The sequence below is a fragment of the Oryzias latipes genome, chromosome 17 (assembly GCF_002234675.1).
Source record: "Oryzias latipes chromosome 17, ASM223467v1".
Lineage (NCBI taxonomy): Eukaryota > Metazoa > Chordata > Actinopteri > Beloniformes > Adrianichthyidae > Oryzias > Oryzias latipes.
In genome coordinates this window covers 8,414,697-8,435,316 of record NC_019875.2, presented here as the reverse complement: position 1 = coordinate 8,435,316, position 20,620 = coordinate 8,414,697, and the positions used below count along the sequence as shown (strand labels likewise).

Sequence of the window (20,620 nt, the reverse complement as noted above, 5' to 3'; positions counted from 1 at the left end):
AGTTTTCACTTTTATTGCATTTCTGAATCTATGAAATCGTTGGAAAATAGAATATTATGTCCTTAGCCTTCAAGATCTTACTGTAAAAAAAGGTTTGCTGATTCTCTGATACTCTTAAAACTTAACATACTCTTAAGATTTAACATACCTCATACATCAAATTGACCCAGGAACATCATCTCTGTTCCTCACAAATTAACATAACAGGAGGGTTAACAATGTATTTATTTCAATTTATTTCTAATATAAGTCGCTGCAGAGTATAAGTCGCACCCCTTGCCAAACTATGAAAAAAAGGGCAACTTACAGTCTGGAAAATATGGTATTTAGGGTGTACCCTGCCCCCCCCACCAAAAAAAAAGTTACTGCATTGGCTCCAACGACGCTATGACCCCAAAAAGGGACTAAGCAGGTTCAGAAGATTGTTTTGACTCTAATGGCAAACTGCGACCTACTGAACAATTTTGGTCTAACACTATTTTTTTGTCGATTTAATTTCTCCTTTTTTAATTTTATATCAAAGTACAACAGATGTCATGACACCAAATGTGAGAATTTCTCTGTCCATCTGCTGAAAAATCGTCCCACTCAAAAAGCAGCAGAGCTGAACATGATCAAATACCCACACAAAGTCTTTATTTTTATTCCTCAAACACAGGCTTGTTCCTCATCACACAGCTGCAATTCAAACTGCAGTGGATGTTTTTTTCTGGAGAAACAAGTTGTGCTGTTTGTTCTACATCCATCACATAAAAGACTGTTACCACAGAGCAGCAACACTTTCACACACTTCAACAAGCTGCATTTCTGAAAACTGATGCTGTGAAACGTGGGGAGAGACGTTCTTTCGTCCAGAAGATTCAGTTGTGACAGAAGATGCAGATAAATGAGCAGTTCAGACAGAAAAAGAAGAGCTCTGCACTTCCATCCATCACAGGGATGAAGGATCAGCTCAGTTTGACATCAAATTAAAAAAAAAAAACATGAACCAACATCAGTTATGAAGCAACAAAACAGTTTTATATGAAACAGCTGCTGCTGAAATTGTACTCAGTGTTCTTCTATTTGTTTATCTCATACAAATGTTACACTTTCAAAATAAAAGCAGGATTACATTTTTAACCATTTCTGCTGTTTGTGTAGTTCAATCACTTTAGATTAAAAAAAAAACATTTGAATGGTTTTGTTTTGTTAAAGACATTTATTTCTTTAAGCTGCAAAAGGCAGCGGTGAAGTGGGAGCAAAGCACAAACACAAAAGCTGTGTGTGTCTACAAAAGTGAGTAGATATTTCCTCTGAAGACAAGTGAAAACATTCAGCTCTGAAGGAAAACGCTGAAAAATCTGAACTTCAGTTGGCATGAATGAGGTGTGACTGCACTTCCACCTGGCCTCACCGATGCAGTGATGACATTCATCAAAATGCACACTTTGATCTGATTACAACTGAACTCTTTCCCACAAACACAATCAAACGTACTTCTTTCGTAAACGCAGCTTTGGCTGAGAGCTTCAATGAACGGGTGACAGTCAACGCATCATTTGGCTGCTCAAAAACTGACTTTAGTACCAAAAAAATGATGATAATAAAAACTCTGGAAACACTTCAAGCACAAAAAGGAGCCGCGACAAAATACAAACGGTAAAGTTCTGTTCATTGGAGTGTTGGCGTAACAGCAGAAGCGTCTGAGGGAATCTCTTCTCATCAGGAAAGCTGCATTTATAAATGCAGCTTTTGTTGACCTAAATCCTTTTTTGGTTAATAATACGCAGAAATGAAAGTCATCTGCATTTCTAAAGACATCACTGTCTGCTGAATTATTTGTATTTTAGTTTCATGAAATCTCAACACCAACGTTGTACATTTCCTATACGTTTCTGGATGCATGGAGAAAGCTTGGAGTCATTCAAAACCTTTTTCTTAAGTGCTGGAAACTATTTTACATTCTACATTAAAGTGAACATTTGAAATTGAGCTTTTTTTGTTCTATATATATCCTAAAACCTTGGCTTACTTTTTACAGTTTAAGTGAATTTAGCATTTTATTGAGCTATTTCTTTTTTAGCATTTTGTGACATTTGGTTTCTTACAGGTTTATTGTTCACTTCAGTGTCTCAGCATTTAGAAAAAGCATTTGCATTTGCATGTTTGTTGCTATTTTAAGTTTTAATTTATCAGTTCTTTTAGGTTAACATGGTTTTTAACAAATAATGTAGCATGCATGCATTATTCTGATGTCCTCCACTTTATTCAACAAGTTTTTAGTAAAATGTATTTTTGAAATATTTATATTTTCTGCAGTTTTTTGGGGTTTATTCTGGCATTTTGCACATCATTTACCATTTTTAGCAGCTAATAGGACTAGTCAGTAAACTAAACACTTATTTAATTATAATTCAGCAGCTTTTCAGTGCTCTTTTACTTTGAAATGCTAAAGTTGCAGAAGTTCTTAAGGCTTCAAATTAAATGAAGCCTTTCAGGTTTTCTGCCAGTTTACTCAAAAAGTGCCTGAAATACATGTTTACTTTAATCAGGAAACAAGGCAGGTTTGAATACATTCTCTTTTTTTACGTTTATGGGGAAATAATCGTTCACAGACATCAAACTAAAGGAAACTCACTGATTTTTTTTTAACTGTTAAAGAAACCAACATTTTTATTCCCCTAGCCTTACAGGCAACGTCTTTTAGAAAATAAAAAAAGTAACATTCGTGGTTATAAGGACACCAGAACTTCTGCAGACAACATCAGGACAAAGAAGAGATTTCAAGTCAAGCAGGAGCTCTTCCAGAAGATCATGGAGTCACTTTCTTTTAAAGCAGCAGAATGCTGTCACAGTTTCAAAGCTTTAGCTGAAAACTCTTACATTATTTTTCATGTTTTGGACTTTGTTTTTGTGCTTTTCTTCTATGATTGGCGCAATTGTTTATTTGGTTTGTTGTAGATACAGAACAACTAGAAATACGTTTCCATGGCAGCTGAGAGGGGCAGATGTGACGGGCAGAAGTCCTGGTCCGGACTGGCTCCAGAGTTTGGGGTGGGCCGTTTCTAAGGGAGCATTGAGGATGAAAAACATCTCCTCTGTGGGCTCAAATGAAAGCAAATGTTCTTCTAAATGCAAACCGTCCGTCTTTCAAGCTAACGGGAAGGAGTCTGACGCAAACACAGACTATGGGTGGAGCTTCAGTGCGAGCTGAAAGGATCAGGATGAGCTCATTTCTCCTGCAGCAGGGCGGGGATGTTGATGTTCCAGCCGATGGCCTGCCGGTCAAAGCCGCAGGTGAACAGGTTGCAGGTGGTGTTGTCTTCACACCAGATGGAGCAGCAAACCATACGGCGGTGACCCTGAACAAAAGACATCAAACCAAAGCTAAACGTGAAACTTGTTGAGTTTCAGGTCTCTGCATGAATGGACTGATTAACAAACACTTCAATTAAGAATAAATGATCAAATCATTTTACAGCAACTATTAAACTTCTTTTTTCTATTAAGAGGCTGAAAAATAAGAATTAGTCTAAAAGTACTATGTGAAGACAGGCACATCTGAAATAGCCTTGAGGGTCTCCAGAGGCTGTGTTGTGTGCTCCAGAATTGAAACAGGTAATCTGCCTGACCTGTCTGTTGCTTCTGGGGAGTCGAGCCAGTCGGACCCCAGACATGTCGAACAGCCGGACCTGCCGATTGTCGTGAGGAAGAGCGATGATTTTCTGGTTTACAGAGACGCTGATCCTGAGCAGAAGAAGAAGAACACGAGTCTGGATTTCATCTCACAGCAGAAAACAGACAAACAGGAGACTTTTAATCTTCAGTCTGTTTGAATATTCTCCCAAAAAATTGCAATGGCACATCTATACTAGCAGAGGTGACTATAATGCCCCCTACTGGTGCAAGACTGCATGTGCCAGAACAAAAACAACAATGATGAGAAACCATTATTTAAAGGTTTTCTCTCTCTATTTTACATTACTGAAGGATCTCAGAATGATAAAAACACACCTTCACTGTTCCACCATAACTCTTCAGCTACGCTTAAGTGACCACTTTCACACTTCTGCAATCAAAACTCTTGTGTTCACATGTAAGTTTCCTGACCTGTTGACAGCGGAGTCGGTGCGGATGGTTGCTATGGGAGACCTCATGTTTTTCAGGTCCCACACTTTGACGGTTCGATCGTCACTGCCAGACACCACATTATCTCCCACAGTAAAGACGGCAGATGTCACTGTGCTGCAAAAGGAAAAAGACGTGTTTGACTGGGCAGGAATTTCCTTCTTCCAGAATATTTGTTTGAACCTAAATGCATCAAAAAGACCACACAGACTTATATAAAAGACAGCATTTTTTAAACTTTTCCCCCTTTTTTTGTCATTGTAAGCGTTAGCTTGGATGTGAGAATTACTTTCTGGTCACCAAGACAAGAGATGCCAAATAAGATTTATAAACTGTTTATAAATTCATTCAAAGAAAAAAATATTGTATTGTTATCAGCTGAAATTTCATTACCAGCTGAAATAATCTTGTCATCTTAAATACACTGCTCAAAAAAATAAAGGGAACACCTAAATAACTCAATATTACTCCGAGTCAGTCAGACTTCTGTGTAATTATTCCTTTCAATTAGGAAGAAACACTGACTATCAATGTCACACCTTTTTGTACAAGTGGAATCGACAACAGGTGGAAATAATAGGCAATCAGCAAAATGCCTCGAACAAAGACGTGGTTCTGCAAGTGATGACCACAGACAACCTTTCCGTCCTTTCTGGCTAATTTCTACAATACAGTGTTGTCACTCCAGCGGTACAAGACATCGTCTACAACCCACACAAGTGGCCCAGGTAGTGCCACTCATCCAGGACAGGAGCTGTGGTAAGAAACTTTGCTGTGTCAGTCAGCAAACCTTAATTCACGTTGATTATTTAAGCACTTCACTAATGTTGAGTGTTGCACATCAGTGAAAGGCTGCCTTTCTCCTCTTCAGAATGCGCTGGAATTACGGTACTACCAGGAGGCAGGCCAGTACACCAGGAGATGGGGAGGAGGCCGTATTGGAGGGCAACAACACTGCATCAGGACCACTACCTCCTCATTTGTGCAAGGAGAAACAGGAGGAGCACTGCCAGAGCCCTCCAAAATGACCTCCAGCAGGCCACAAATGTGCACAGGTTTGCTCAAACTGTTGGAAACAGACTCCATGAGGGGGGTGTGAGGGCCTGACGTCCATAGGTGGGAGTTGTGTTAACAGAACAACACTGTGCAATAGACCAGTGTTTTTCAACCAGTGTGCCGTGGCACACTAGTGTGCCGTGAGATATGGTCGAGTGTGCCGTGGGAAATTGCCCTCATTAACTGATCTAAAAACATTTTCCATCTCCAGGATTTCAGCTCTGTGTTCATCCAAACAGGCCCTGATAAAACACTGAGGAGTTAGGAATATAAAAGATCATAAAATACTTTTTCTTTGCATTTATTTTATTTTATTAAAGACATTTTGATAAGAATGACGCGATTCAGCTGCACCTTCGGCTGTATTTTAGAAACGTCCCGTCCCTTTAACTGTCTCCACCAATCATTCTTGAAGGCTTAATCACATGTCATCAGTCTGACCAATCAGAAGTGCTTAAAGTCTTCACTTCCTTGTCCCGATTTAGCTCGTAAAGTCGCTCAGTTCTAAAAAAAATAGCAGCTAAAGCTCGTCTTTAGCGGTGTAGCTTTCCACAGAATCCGGTATCAGACCGTGGAACAAGTGAACAAAACAATGAAGCTCCGAAAAGCAATCTCCGGCCGTTTTATGCACTACATCTCCCATGATGCATTGGGTTGTGAGAGTGACAGCGCTCAAGGAGATCTGTTGTTAAACGTCTTGAAACCAACGAAAACACATCAAACTTTTTAAATCTTCTAACTTAACTTTTATTGCATCTTTTAGAAAAAAAACAGCTGCAGCTTCCAGCTTTTTCTGCAACAATTATCTCAAAAATGCATGTGAGATTGTGGAGGGGCTGTAGATCAATACAGACTATGAGTTTCTCCTTTTTTTTAAATTTTTGGATGCTGGTGTGCCGCGGGTTTTTTTTTAAGGTTAAAGTGTGCCGTGGCTCAGAAAAGGTTGAAAAACACTGCAATAGAGCACCAATATTGACAAATTTGCCACTGTTGTCCTGTGCTCTTCACAGATGAAAGCAGGTTTACATTAAGTACATGTGACAGATGTGACAGAGTCTGGAGACTCAGAGGAGAACATTCTGCTGCCTGCAACATTGTCCAACATGAGCGTTTTGGCAGTGGGTAAGCAATGGTTTGGGGTGGTATTTCTTTAGAGGGCTGCACAGGTAGGCTGACTAACATTAGATTCTCAGAGCCCTTGTAAGACCATATGCTGGTGCGACTGGCCATGGCTTCCCTCTAATGCAAGACAATGCTAGACTTCATGTGGCTGGAGTGTCAGACTGGCCCACCAGTTCCCCAGACCTGAAATCAATTTGTTCAGGTGTAGGATGTGTTTTAGTAGTGTTCTCATTATTCTTCTTAGCAGAAAATCTGTCAGAGTGGTGTGAAGCCTCAGTTTGCAGCTGTTCTGAGGTATTAACATTTATTAACTAGAAAAAGAAGAATGCAAATCCACTGACTCTGTGTGTCCCTGGAACACGTTGACCGAGTGGATGGACGGGTCTCTGAAGTCCCACAGTCTGAAGGTGGTGTCTCTGGATGAGGTGACCACCAGGCGCTGGGTGGGGTGAGTGCAGCAGTGAGTCAGCTCCTGGTCATGGCCTGAACAAAAACAAAGACACAAGCAGGTAAAAAAAAAAATGGAGATATTTCCCATTAAATCCTTACATCCCCACACTTTTATTCCTGCCCATCTATCCACTCAAAAACATTATTATTTTCTTAAAACAAAATATCTACACATCACTAGTGTAATATGATGTAACAGAGCATAATATACAGTGCCTTGCAAAAGTATTCAGTGTTTGTCCCTTTTGTTGCTTTCATAAATCACTCATGGTCAATAACATTTGTCTTTCCTCACACAAGAAAAATTCTAGAAATTTGCACTTTTTACAAACTCAATGAAACATTTAAGAACTGAACAAATAGGTATGGCATCTTCCTTAACGCAGAACTCAGCAATAGTTCAGGATAAGGTTTCAAACCTGTCAGCGAGTGAACCAGCTCTGAGGTTTCCACGTCATACAAGTTAGCAGATCGGTCCCAGGACGCGGTCACAACCTGCCTGCCTCCAACCAGCCAGTCAGCAGCAATCACCACCCCTTGATGGCTACGCAGCGTGGTGGCCGCCACACGGATGGACGGGCAGTCGATCGGCCCCTCTACCTCGCAGTCGGGCTCGTCTTTATCGGAGAAGTCCACGTCGTCTTCACAAGGCGTCTGCTGGAGCAGCAGGAGGAGCAAAGCAGACAATTCAGTCCCTCAAAATCTTCATGAATGTTTGTTTGCAGGCTTGTGAGCAAAATGCAAGACAGAAAAGATCACAGAAATGAAAAGACTTAGATCCAAACTTTAATTTAAAATCTCTGTGCAAGATGATAGAAAATACAAGCAATTTATATAAAACATAGAAAAAACAAAAGTTTTGCTTAAGCTTACACTGACATCCGCCACAGGCTGGGGAGTTGGCAGCTGCACCATGTACCTCCAGATGTGGGCCGTCTGATCTCCAGAGGCTGGAGGAAGGACAAGGGTTTGAGTGACCAATGAGTGGTCACTGTAGGTGATCTGAAGAAAAGAATGAGCTTCTGGCTCTTCTGGAGGGGTGTGTGTTTCATTTGTCTCTACCTGTTAGAGCCATCTGCTCAGTTGGGTGGAACTTGATGGAGTTGACTGCAGAGAAACACAATTTATGTCAAACTTCACCAACATGAAATCCGTCTCATAAGAACAAAAGTTAACTCATCTTTTGTGTTTAACCTCTTGACACATGAATATACTTCCAGCAGTGAAAAATCCCTTTTGCTTTCAAGTAGAGCAGAAGGGGTGGATGCATACTGTATTTGTATCAATGGGCATCAAGGGGTTAAAACCAAAAATGTCAGCAGTGACACCTAAAAAAAAACAACTTTTTGATTTACCATAGATTTTCGGCCATTTATGCGATCAATGTGAATCAACTGAATCTGATCTGGAGAAAACAGCTTTTGAATTGTGCCGTAATGCAGCACTTTACATAACGGCGCATATCGGTGCAAAGCTATTTTCTCTGCGACAGTCGGCGTTGATTCTTTAAGCACTTTACTAATGTTAAGTGTTGCGTATCGGTGAAAGGCTGCTGTTCTCTTCAGAATCCGCTGGAATTACATTAATTGCTTAAACGGTTGAAGAGTTACAGTAGTTGAAAGAACATCAACACTGCACCTAAAACTCCTGTTTCAAGGGTTAAAGCCTCGCTCCCATGAAAATGGTGGTTTTGGCGTTTTAAACATGTTTTCCAGTACTTTTCTTGGGCTGGAGGACATACATAAAGAACATTACTACTAAAACTGTGTTTCTGAGTATTGAAATTGTGCTGAATCTGAAGCAGATGAAAAACATGCTGCTTAAAAAAGCTTGTAGTTTCTACATGCAAACTACAGTTGGCAGGCCACAAGCTCCGTGCTCCGCTCCATTGTGATGCATCCACTGGCAGACAAACAGATCCATGTACCTCTTTGTTTTCCTCTTTCAAGCTGGCATCTGGTTATAAACGGTACAGCTGGATAACTCCAATATTGCTCACCCTTTTTGTTGCGACAGTAATATTAGTTTGGGGTTGTGAAGGCTAGAGCAAGACTGTCTAAACAAAGGGATGATGGGAAGTGAGTGGAGGCTTACTTCCATGCCAACAGTCCCACCCACAACTCAGAGGTAAATTTCTGATGAACTCTTGCTGCTCTGCAGAAACTATGTCCTAGAAAACGACACAGACTTTTTTAATTTGCCTAAAACCCGCGTGATCATAATTTCAAGACCAATGGGAATGCTTTTTAAAAAGTTCAAAAGCTGATTAGAGAGCGACTTTAAGGAAAGAATAGAAGCTTCCCTGAAGTAAATCCACATCATCTTTGAAAAAACACTATATTTTTAATCACCTGATCCTTGATGACCTGTATATCTCAGGAGGCACTTTCCCGTCTCGATGCTCCACAGCATGGCAGTGTGGTCTGTCGGAAGAGATCACAGACATAACACTGAACTGATCAAACAAGTTCCAAATAGCAAAACAGAAAAACAAAAAATCATACATACATCACAAAATGAACAAAATGCACAGAGGAAACAGGCTGTAAGGATAAACAAACCCGCAGATGCAGTCCCGAGCACCACAGGTTGGTTCCTGGTGACGCTAAGGTCCCAGATGCCGTCCCTGTGACCGACATACTCCTTAACCAACTGGCAGACCGCCCTAGCTGCAGTTGCTTTGAAACTGGACACAATCTGACACAGACAGCAGAGTTAGCATCAAATCCTGGAAAGTTTCTGAAATGAACAGGGGACCAGGGTTCATACATCTTCAATAAAACTGGATTTTTGTCCCCAGTTTAAAGTTCTTCTATGAAACTACAGCTTTGTTTTTTGCTTAAAGATAAATTAACGTAATAAAGCGCAAAGGAATCAGATCATTTTGATTTGAAATCTTTTTTTCAGAGGTGTAGGAACCCTGGTGAGGTGAAGGGAAAAAGCGGGTCAGCAGAACCAAGGATCGCTGAGGAACAGGAAGCTTTGGTCTCTGAAAATGGTCAAATAAATCTTTATTGATGTTTGCTTTAAGCTCCTCTATCATAGCTGCTCCACCCCCCACATTAATGCCTAAAGAGCTTTAAAAACAAACACCATCAACACAAGAAATATTCAGATCTGCAACAAAAATACCAAGGCAAAAGTCAAAGCTTTTGTTTTTAATTACAGATGATTAATCTGTAGGCAAAACCAAATCAAATCTAGCGGGGGAGAAACAGGTCAGTAATTCTGTTAAATCAGACGAGTCAAAGTTGGATCTGGTGTTTACATTGAAGATGGGAATGATACAAACAGGACTGCGGCTTCGCTTTGGACACAGACCGCTAAATAAGTTCCAACTGAAAGGAAGGAGGAGAGCGGCATCACTGAAAAACAATCTCCAGTGGGTCACATGATCGATGTAACCTTACGACATAAAGGTTACAGGAAAAAACAGCGGAAGCTAAGCCTGATGGGAACTGGTGGTGTTCAATGGTTGAGGGTTGTTGTGATGAGAAACGGTTAGGTGAGGGGTTTCCGATGATGCAGTGTTGATGTCCAAATGAATTCAAACACAAACTTCAGTCATGTTCAAAAGCAGCAATGGGGGTGTGGGAGGGGTCTGAGAAGGTTAAGGTCTACAGCTGCAGAATATGCTTTCAGTGAGTGATTGGGGGGACTGCAGTGCAGTGGGCGGTCTGCCCCGTCCACATCAGCATTCGGCTCATTTTAATAAAGGATTATGAGAAAATCAAATCTGACAGACTGTTCATCAAGAACATTTAAGAACATAGATCCACTAAAAATTATAAATGTTCCCAAAGGTGCTCTGTCTGCCATATTCCTTTGATAACACACCTCCATAAGCTTAGCAGGGAGGTGAAGAGGATTAGCAAAAAGGAGGCACCTGAGCCAGCAAAGCTACTATTCTGACAGAATAGAGATTTAGTTCAAACTGGCTTATGAAAAACCAGGGAGAACCAGGAAGTAGCTTCTACAAGGCTTTACTCCTTTTACAGGTCCGTTTAAAGTTCCATTTTTTTCAGCAGTTTATACATAAAGACGCACTCCAATCATTTCTGATCTTTTGTAAAAGGATTCCCGTTGGTCTTTTAGCTGTAATTCTTATCCAAAATCAAAAATCCCTGTGTTGGTTTCTAGGACATAGTCCTTGCAGATTGGCAGTAGTTATTTAGAAATTCGACTGTGAGTGGTGGGTGGAACCCCTGGCACTGAACAACCCGCCCTCACTTTACAATGTGGCCAGATGCTTTGTTAACACTTTCTCCCGCTAGCTTACAAACCCTCATACCTCCAACCTAACATTACCGGAGCTACAAAAATGGAGAGAAGTGTGCTGAGCCAGATTCCAGCTCAGATGAGGAAAACAGACGTTCATGGATGTTGTCTGCTCCTGATTCACAACGATTTAAATAATAATTAAACAATTTTTAGGTCAACTTTATTTTTTTATATAAATGTCGTCCATGATCAGAAAAATGCCGAAAGAGGACTAATAGACAATTTTTTGTTGTTGCACCAGTAATATTATGCTGACTGTGTGAGGGGCTGTAAGCTAGCAGGAGAGCACGTAAACAAAGGGATGATGGGAAGTGAGGGGGGGCTTCCTCCTCACCAACAGTTCCGCCAACAACACAGAGGTGAATTTCTAATGAACTCCTGCTGCTCTGCAGAGACCATGTCCTAGAAAAAGAACACAGGTTTCTTGATTTCCCCTAAAAATGGCCTAATCCTAATTACAATTAATTATTCTGAATTAATGAATTAAAAGACCACTGGGAATGCTTTTAAAATAGATCAAAAGATGATTGAAGTGGGACTTTAAGGCTGGTCTGAATAGGCCTAAGTTTTTCCTCAGGGTTTCTTTGTTTTCTGTCCATGTGGACTCTATTCTGTCCAGGTAGAAATAAAAAGCTAAAGCTCGTGAACTTTTTGGAGCAATCTTCCTGAGGACAAAATTACCCAAAAAGTTCAAATGCGATGTGGCCAAATGGTTTTCCCGCAGACCACACACTCCACTGAGTCCCAGCTAAGCAATGACCCAAAGCAGCCACCAAATGCTCCGCCTCCTTGAATGAACTATTCTTCAAAGCATGAAAAGCATTTAGGAAAATGGCTGCTTTGTGTTACAGATGTCTCCACAGTGTACCATTATGTGAAGGCCAACAAGGAGCCAAATCAAAACCAAAGAGGCGCAACTGAAAAAGCCTTGTTAGTGAGATAAAAGAAGTTGAGTCTTATCTCACACAGAAACAGACAGAAAAGCTCAAACTCCTACATTTGAATGACCAAGTCTCTGGGGGAGGAAGGTTCCACCCCCTGGCTGGGCTGTTCATGCATATTGGCACACAAGGGGGAGAAATCAACAAGTTACCCATGAGTCTCCACCCCACAACTCCCAAGTGGTTACGTTGAAGTTGCGGGATCCACCTACTCTGCCGTGGCAAGAATTTGAACGCGGCTACGAGCAAAAGGGCGAAACAGACAGCAATTTGCCTTTTTAACAATGAAAAAAGTCAGTCTGAAGAGCCACAGAACAAAGTTCTGCTCAACATTTTGGGTATTGATTGTAACTCACAGACAGTTTTAATAGAAATCTAAGACACTTCCATAGTTACACAGACTGTACAGCTCATGCAATGTTCCTTCTCCAGAATTTACTGACAGCTTTACAATAGAGGAGACATCATATCTACCTTGCTTGTGGAAGCCTTGTAGGTGGTTTTCAGTTTTTGTGACAGCTGACTGGTACTATGACTTGCTGCACATCAGGAAAAAAAAATCAGAACAAAAAAATTTATTATAAAAGAAGGTCTTTTAAACGTCAATACTTCATTAAAAAAATGTGAACTTTTGTGTTTTAACCTTTGGTTTTAAGAGCTCCTTTGGCTAAATCTGCCCCATCAAAGGTGTGTCCCTCTGCAGCTAAACGCTCATTCAGAGTCTCGATGTCCCTTCGTACTGAAAGCCAAACATGTACATTACAAACACATCATGCATGTAAGAAGTTCGGTTTATTTACAGGAGTGTGATGTAAAACTCTCTAAAAAAATGTAATCAGAAATATAGAAAAACTCCAGTGTCACTGCTGTGGAAGAGGAGCTTTGATAATTAATGACGTTCAGAACAATAGCATAGGTTCACATATAAACATTTAACAACATAGCTTAAAGTTAACTTACATTCAATGTTTTCTAAGTAGAGGTTTTCAAATTCTCTCTCGATCTGACTGAACAGGTCCAGCAGATTGCTGCGCAGCGACGGAGGCAGTTTGGAGTCCTGCAGGAGGAAACAGGAGAGTCCGGACAGACACAAAAGAAAAAAAAGGCTTTTATAAAACCAGAGCTGATGGATTACAGACACAAAATGTAACACATGTACATAAAAACCACAAGTAGACCTTCAGCTTTACTAGCTTGTTGTGTCTCCCATAATTTCAAAAATACAGAACCAAACCTGCTGTTTCACAACACACGCACAGACTCACACTTCTAATAGGATATAAAACAATGATTATTAAGTCTTGTACAGCTGAAACAAGCTACAGATTCTCAGAAATATAAACAACATTTAACCAAAGCAGTTTTCTATATAAAGCCAAAGGAACACAAAGGTTATTACAGCAACAAATCAAAAAGATTTACCACGAAAAAAAAAGAAAAAAAAAAAGAGTTCTAGTTTGAGGCTTATACAGGTATCTATGAAATCTTCCAAAAGAGAAAAAAGCAGCAAAGGAGAAAAGTACATCTGTGCAGGCTCCTTTCAAACATCAGTGTGGATAAAAGACGTACATTCAGACTTAAACTTCACTGTACACTCAAAGATGGAACAACAATAAATCCCTATAAAATGCCTAAAACACCTGAGTTTGTACGGTTCTATCAGACAGCTCCACAAAAATATTTACAGGATTTAACATTCATATCCTCTCAAAGAAAGTCTGGATTTTGCTGCAGGAAGGAAGGCAATAAGGACTGAAGATGACATTTCTGCAGGACTTGTATGAAAAAAAAAAACATTTAAAAAAACCACATGTGCCACAAAAAAAAAAAAAAAAACTAAAGAATACAATGACATATTTTTGTCTTTAGCCATTTTAAAAAGATTTATTACCAAAAAAAGGAAATTCAATAATTCCACAAAGTTGCTGCAGAGTCTGTTTTTGTTCGTTCTTAAATATCTTTACAAGCAGCAGTTCATTGTAAAAAATAAATTATATATATATATATATATATATATATATATATATATATATATATATATATATATATATATATATATATATATATATATATATATATATATATATATATATATATATATATATATATATATATATATATATATATATATAAAAAACAAGACATAGCTCATCCTTTTTTCAGCCTTTAGTTTCCCTTCAGGAAAGTTTCTGGCTTTCTAAACCCCCCCACCATAAAGATGGGTGGGGGTGCTTGCTTTTGTGCCACATGATGAAAACTGTGGAAGAGGTGACTTTAGTGGAAACTGCTGAAGGGTCAAAATATGACCATTATACAACAGCTTAAAAACACAGATACGTTTGCTGGCCAAAGTTTGAACTAGTTATAAAGCAACTTCTTTTCCCTACTTTAATTCTCAATTCATAAATAACGTTATTAAAGTTAATTTTCAGCAAAATAAACTTAAATCAAAGCAGGCTTTTACAGCTTATGGTAAACCATTTCAGCATGACACAGAAGTTGAGTACCGGTAAACATTTTCTAATTATTACAGGCTAAAAAAACAAAACAAGCATTTCTGCTGCTGCGACTTGGAAATTGAACTTTCTCACATTGTATTTATAAAACTACCATATTTATTTGAATAGTTTTTAGGATTAGTTTAAGCTACATATTGTTGGTTACTTAATTGGATGTAAATCTAGCTACTGTAGTTACTACAGAAAGATCAAGAAATCACTCATTTTCAAATCAGGGGGGAAATAACAATGGACACCCAGCCTCACCTCTAACAGAACCTAAACTACTAAACAATGGAGTGATCTAACATCTATTTCGATCTTTACACTATTGTCTGACACACAGACCTGAAACTTACCTCCATGCGTGGGACGGATTCCAGATTTTCAGAGGACTGGAACCACCAGAGCAAAAAACAGTCATGAGGAAGCGTTTCCAATAGAAAAGGTGGTTTGTAAAAGTTTACATACAAAACAGCCCCATCCTTTTTCTGCTGGTTTGGACAATAGCAGATTGAGCTTTTGTAATAAAGCAGCTATAGGCTAGTAGTAGAATAAAAGTAGAAATATAAAACTACTGAGTGGTCATTTGATTAAATACATGTAAAAAATAAACAACAACAAAAACATACAATAGAGAAATCCCATAACTGAAAGCATCAGTCTGTAATAAAAAGAAATAAACTCCATAAATCTAAGCGACTTGACATTCCATGACGGTAATGATTACAAACTTAAGGCTTTTATGCTGTACATTTAAATAGTTTCAAATGGTAAATAGCGTATACTTGTAAAGCACTGTTTTTTCTTCCTCAATGGCCCAAAGCTCCTTAAGGTCACGGTCCCATTTACCCGTTAACACACACATCCATCCACTCACTGATGCTGAACTCTGGCACCAACCTTCCACCAGAGGCAAGGTGGGGTTCAGTGTCTTGCCCAGGAACACTTCGACATATGAGCAGGCAAGGCGGGAATCAACCTGCAATTTCCGACCAGAGGTCGACCGCCCTACCACTGCACCACAGCCGACCCGTCCCACAATCATCAGATGGACCAAACAAAACCAACTCACAGAAATGCTGGATTTCTTTGGGTTTTATGTTGGTGTTGTGACATTTCTTCAAAATGTTCCCTGAAAACCCCCGGGAGAAAATATTTATCGTTTCAGCAACAGGGTGGGGGGATTCTTGTTTAGCTTAGTTTAGTTAAAACAAAAATAAAAAAATTATCAGAATAAATGCTAAATTATAAAGGCAGCTTTTCAATGACCAAATTGTTCTGTCTGCTGATGCAGACAAATGTCAACAGGGATTATTCCTTCACCTCTCTACCAGTTATTGCTTCTTCTCTGCTGCACATCACTTCCTGTTACATTTACGTAACATGTAGTAGAAGGAAAATTAGTTTGAGTTAAAGTATTCCAGAGTCACTTAATAGGGAGGATTGAGGACAGCCAGCTGTGTAGCTTTACAAACTTTGTCAGTTTCTGTATCTGTAACTTGTTGCTATGGAGGTTTCCATGGAGGACAGGGACCCACATGGAGCCTTGTTGGTGTTGAAGGCCAAACAGCAGAAAACACTGATCGTGTCCACCTGAAAACTCCAGTGACCTGCTTCCAGCCTTCCACCTGTGAGAGCTGTGCTTTATTTTTACAACGTAAAATCCATTTTATCTGTGTTAGGATGAAAAATGCATAAAACAACGTGGAGACACTTTGTTTTTACATCCTTAACAATGACTTGTGGAGTCATGGAGGCTTTGATATAAAGGAGAATGTTCATGCAGATCAGAGCAGTCTTCTGTGACAGAAAACCAGAAGTACATAATGCTAAGCTCTTAATCCTGCATTGGTCCTTCATGCAGAAGTAAAAGAAGTGCTGTTTATCTGAAATAAAACCGTTTTTAAAAACTTCTGGATGCTGACTTCAGGAACAGCAGCTCCGATTTTCTTTTCCCCATCAGAAGGCTTAGCTCTGTCCTGATGGACATTTACACAGCAATGCTAAAGAAGCTCAAAAAGTATAAAGTAGACAACAACAGGTATTTCTGAAAGTCTGAGAGGAATGACTCAGCTAATGTCAGCAGGATATGGAGGACGATCACATGACACCACACTGACAAATGAGGAACAGTTCCATCTGCAACAAGCAACTACTGTAGGATGTTTCTGCATGGAGAATATGATAGCAGCCTGACTTATTGGTGCTCCTTTTTTACTTTCAAAATTAATTTCTCCAAAAATAAAACTAACCACAAACTAAATCCACATCTGCTCGTGGTCACTTAGCTTAATCTTTTTGAAACTTCCTTCAACTTAAGTACTGAACTATATTTTTTTTTTTAAGTTTTCGTAGACCCAAACATTTTCATTTTGTATTTTAGTGTTTCTTAAACAATGTGTCTAGTCCTGTTTTTCCAGTCACCAGGAGTCAGTCCTGTTGTTGGAGGTTAGCTTGAGTAATGTTTTTCTGACACAACCACATCTCAACTTCTCTGTTTGCTCTCAGTTTTCTCTATTTTTGAAGTAAATCACTTGTGTTGTCATTTTGGTGGACTGCTAGACTATAGGGGTCTGGAACCTGTGGTCCGCAGGCACATGAGGCTCTTTTACCCCTCTCCATGGTGTCTCTCTGGCTAAAGACAAATAAAATAATAGTAATTTTCAAGAGTAAAGGCTACTAAATTAACAAATCTAAATTAAATGTAGGCTAAGTTAACACATTTATGGCTGAGCTGCACCTAAAAATAGGATGAATTATATAAAAGGCTTTTTACATCTCTGTTGACATCAAGAGGCCATGTTCACACTGCTCTTTCTCTAGAACGCACAGATATCTAACACTAAGCAAAATGGCTAGTAGCTATCTACATATGTTCAGGTTAACAGCAGCAGGAAGGTGGAAATATAATGACAGCTTACAAAAGCAGACCTAAGGTAGAACAAGAATAAATGTCTTTTGTTTTTTTTTATCTGTAAACTGATGATCTGAGCTGTTTTGAGCTGTATAATAGACACTCGTTAGCAGAGCAAAAACAGTCACAAAGCACTTGACCTGTGTGGGACCAGACCCTAAAGCTTGATCCAATCCAGCCAAACGAAAACAGCTATTTATCAATCAATACTGCATTAAACGCGTCATTATCACGCCAGTGTCAACGTAAACCATTATGTGTCCTCTAAACGGCTGCTTTCACACATAATTGGCTTAGGCTTACAGCCAGGGGGCTTACAGTTGCAGAGAGCAACAGCAGGACAGCAAGCTAATCACGACACAGAGAGGGCAGCTTGACATTTCCAGACAAGCAGCTGGCGACAAATGAGGCATTATAAATAAAAATGCTACACACTGTGGTCTTGCGCTGTAGTGTGACTAGTTTTTCAGTGTGAATCCGTGTTACCTGCCCCTCCAGTATGTCTCTCTGCAGGCCCAAACGGTCCTGTTCGGTGCTGTTGGTCCTGCGGATGGACAGACTGTGAGACTTCCTCTTCTGCTTCACCTGGCGGGCAGCAGAGCTGCTCCCACTCTCCACCGGCATCCCCCCGTCCGAAGCTGATGTAACCAGTCTGGAAAGAAAGGTCACGATGGAGAAGGCAGGCTAAAACCCTCAGGAAGTGCATATTTCCCTCATCAACCGCAGTCGGAGGAAAACACAGACAATTTCAGCCCGGGCTGTGTTCTTTGGCAGAATCAAAGTGTGAATGTGTGAAGCCACAGAGTGAATGAGTGGGAAACACAGTGTTTCTTAGCATATGTGCAGCACAACCCTCCGTCAGGGTGATATGGTGACACATAAGGGATTTAAAGTGAGAAGCAATATTTATCACTGCAGGAAATGCTGCTGTTGACAACAGAAACATTGGAACAAAAGTGCAACAAATGGGAGGGAAAAACACTTTAAACATTGTAAAATCCAGACTATATGCAGAACATCTGCAAATTAATGCAATCAAATAAGTCAAGGTATTTTTCAACTAAATTAACAGGAGAACAGTAATGTTTCCTTTTTTCAAAAGCTTTAATTACATTTATAGCACAATTGCCAGATTTATTTTTAATATTAGTGATCGTTTGAAGTGTTTGCTTGTGTTTAAAAATAAACTATGATTCATGACAAGAGTAAATTCAGGAGGAAAGAGCAAAATATCATCGCTTTCAGTTTGGCTGTGAAGATCCGAGTAAACCAGATTTAGTCAAGAAAATACAAATAATTCACTCAAGTTAAGTAAGAAGCCAATCTAATGTTGACCCAAGTGCGAGTAAACACTAAAAGTCAAATAGATAATATTAACAAAAAAAAAAAAAAAAGCATGAGACAGTAACCTTTTGAACCAAATATTTAATCTTTTGTTCAAGTTCATCTGGCAAAAAAACAATGTAAACATGTTTTTCTTTCTAACAAATAATGCAAATAAGATTGTTTTGTTTGCAGGCTTACTGGTAACAATAATGCTTTTCCTGGTGTTTAGAATAAATGATGAGAACAAATACTTGTTAGATGAATGTAGCCCAAAACTGAATATATCAAGTATGGCACAATAATTCCTTTTCTTCAAAAAGTTACTGACGTGTAACTAGTTACTGCTTCCAGCACCATGTTTCATTTGGTGACTCCTTGGTAATTAATCTTTTACTTTAATAAACTTGTTCATCATTTTAATGATGTCACATTTGTAACAAAAATACATTTTTCTGAGATTGCTGATTAGGCTCATGAAAAATATGCCAACACCAAGTCTCTCTAATGTTGAAATTTAGTTAAGTTGAAAGTTGGTAGAAATGATCCATTTCAACATGCTGTTTTTTTGCTTGGTCGCATATAAAATTAACACCAGCATTTTGGTATATATCCATACTCAAAAGAAGATAACAGAGAATTCAAAAGGTTTCAATTTTAGAATCAATCTTTTTCCTTTTTTTAAATGCAAAAATTACTTGAGAAATGTATTTTCTTTTAAAGAAATTTCGTACATCTTGCTTAAAAAATTATTAGTTTTATATTCAGGATTTATCGTTTTGTTTCTAAGTTTGTGTATCTTAGATCTGTTAATATCACTTATTAGTACTAAGTAAATAACTTAATATGTAATCATGTTGAATCACAATCAAATGCTAAACTTGTGAATTTAAGTCAAATAAAAAATATCAGAAGCAGTTTTTAAAAACTCGAAATCTTTCCTGACATGTTCAGCTCTGCAGCCCATCCCACAACCAGCAATGTTTCTCACCAATTCAGAAGCTAAACAGCTTTTCCCATCAGTATCATGAAATGCAGAAAAGGGGGACATTTCTCACAGAAGAAAAATAAAAAGACAGAATTCTCTACTTGTGCTAAATTCAGTTTAAAAAATCTTTATTTAAATGTCTAGATTGACATTTCAATATTATTTTAAGAATTCGCACGGTTTTTTTTATCTCTACGTGTTGTGTTTGCTAACATAAAACCGCTGTTTTGAACAGACAAATTCTGGATAATCGGTAGTAGTATGTAATTATAAAACTATAATGAAAGAAATTAATTAATAATATGACCCAAAGGTCAGGGTCATTCCAGACATTTTGAAACTCCTAGCGTCTCGAAATGTACAAAAACACAAGTACAATACTTTTTGATATTGCAAAAAAAGAAATAACAATAAAAACCCAAATTAGTGGGTGTAGAGACAGATGTTTGTGAGACCAAGTTCGTTCCTGAGCGATGCTAAACAAGCTAAGCAGCTAGCGATGTTCCTGTTAGCAGGCAGAGGCGCTAACAGGCTAAAGATACGGGCAAGCTGTCAAAGAACAAACAAAAAAATAGACACAAACTCACCAGAAACTCTACAAACATAGGCTTTTATTCCAGGACGCAGTGTTTAAAGTTTCCTCGGCTACCATTATCTTCAGTGGGGCACCGTTAGAGGCTCCGAAACGATAACGAAGCCAATTCCGGTCTGAGGATTTTCGCAATAAAAGGCCAAAAGAGCCACCAGGATATTTGATGCTTTAATGTTTTTTCAATATTTTCAAAAGACAATAATTAAATTAAATGTGTAAAGTCTAGTAAAAAAGTTCAAATTTATTTGGGTTAAAAACCTAACTTACTTTAAAAATGTTAAACCTTTAAACACAAAATTTGTGACATTTGTGACAGAATTAACCTCATCTTCTAAAAGAAAA

General features: G+C 38.8%; 1 protein-coding gene across 5 annotated transcripts; it reads right to left on the bottom strand.

Moving 5' to 3' along the window:
- Nucleotides 1-614: 614 nt before the first annotated feature.
- Nucleotides 615-20,405, bottom strand: wdr37 (WD repeat domain 37). 5 transcript variants are annotated; one of them, XM_020711300.2, is made up of 16 exons: nucleotides 20,274-20,405; nucleotides 17,862-18,027; nucleotides 14,818-14,853; nucleotides 12,921-13,017; nucleotides 12,604-12,699; nucleotides 12,435-12,499; nucleotides 12,113-12,199; nucleotides 9,300-9,435; nucleotides 9,090-9,161; nucleotides 7,801-7,845; nucleotides 7,612-7,688; nucleotides 7,158-7,395; nucleotides 6,630-6,771; nucleotides 4,093-4,227; nucleotides 3,615-3,729; nucleotides 615-3,344 (listed from the first exon to the last, which is right to left on the bottom strand). In XM_020711300.2, the coding sequence occupies exons 2-16, from the start codon at nucleotides 17,997-17,999 to the stop codon at nucleotides 3,213-3,215; spliced, it is 1,611 nt and encodes a 536-aa protein (XP_020566959.1). In that variant the 5' UTR covers nucleotides 18,000-18,027; nucleotides 20,274-20,405; the 3' UTR covers nucleotides 615-3,212. The 5 variants fall into 5 exon arrangements, with proteins under 5 accessions (XP_020566959.1, XP_020566960.1, XP_020566961.1 ...); XM_020711301.2 differs by lacking the exons at nucleotides 12,113-12,199; nucleotides 14,818-14,853 and adding exons at nucleotides 10,007-10,076; nucleotides 12,017-12,066; XM_020711302.2 differs by lacking the exon at nucleotides 12,113-12,199.
- Between the last annotated feature and the right edge of the window lie 215 nt (nucleotides 20,406-20,620).

Bases quoted from the DNA above. Each gene is read 5' to 3' on its own strand.
- wdr37 (XM_020711300.2), bottom strand. From the start codon at position 17,999: ATGCCGGTGGAGAGTGGGAGCAGCTCTGCTGCCCGCCAGGTGAAGCAG. The intron at 14,854-17,861 runs GTAACACGGATT...TGGTGGTTCCAG, and splicing joins GAGACATACTGGAGGGGCAG to TCCTCTGAAAATCTGGAATC. The intron at 6,772-7,157 runs GTTTGAAACCTT...GTTTTTGTTCAG, and splicing joins GCTGGTTCACTCGCTGACAG to GCCATGACCAGGAGCTGACT.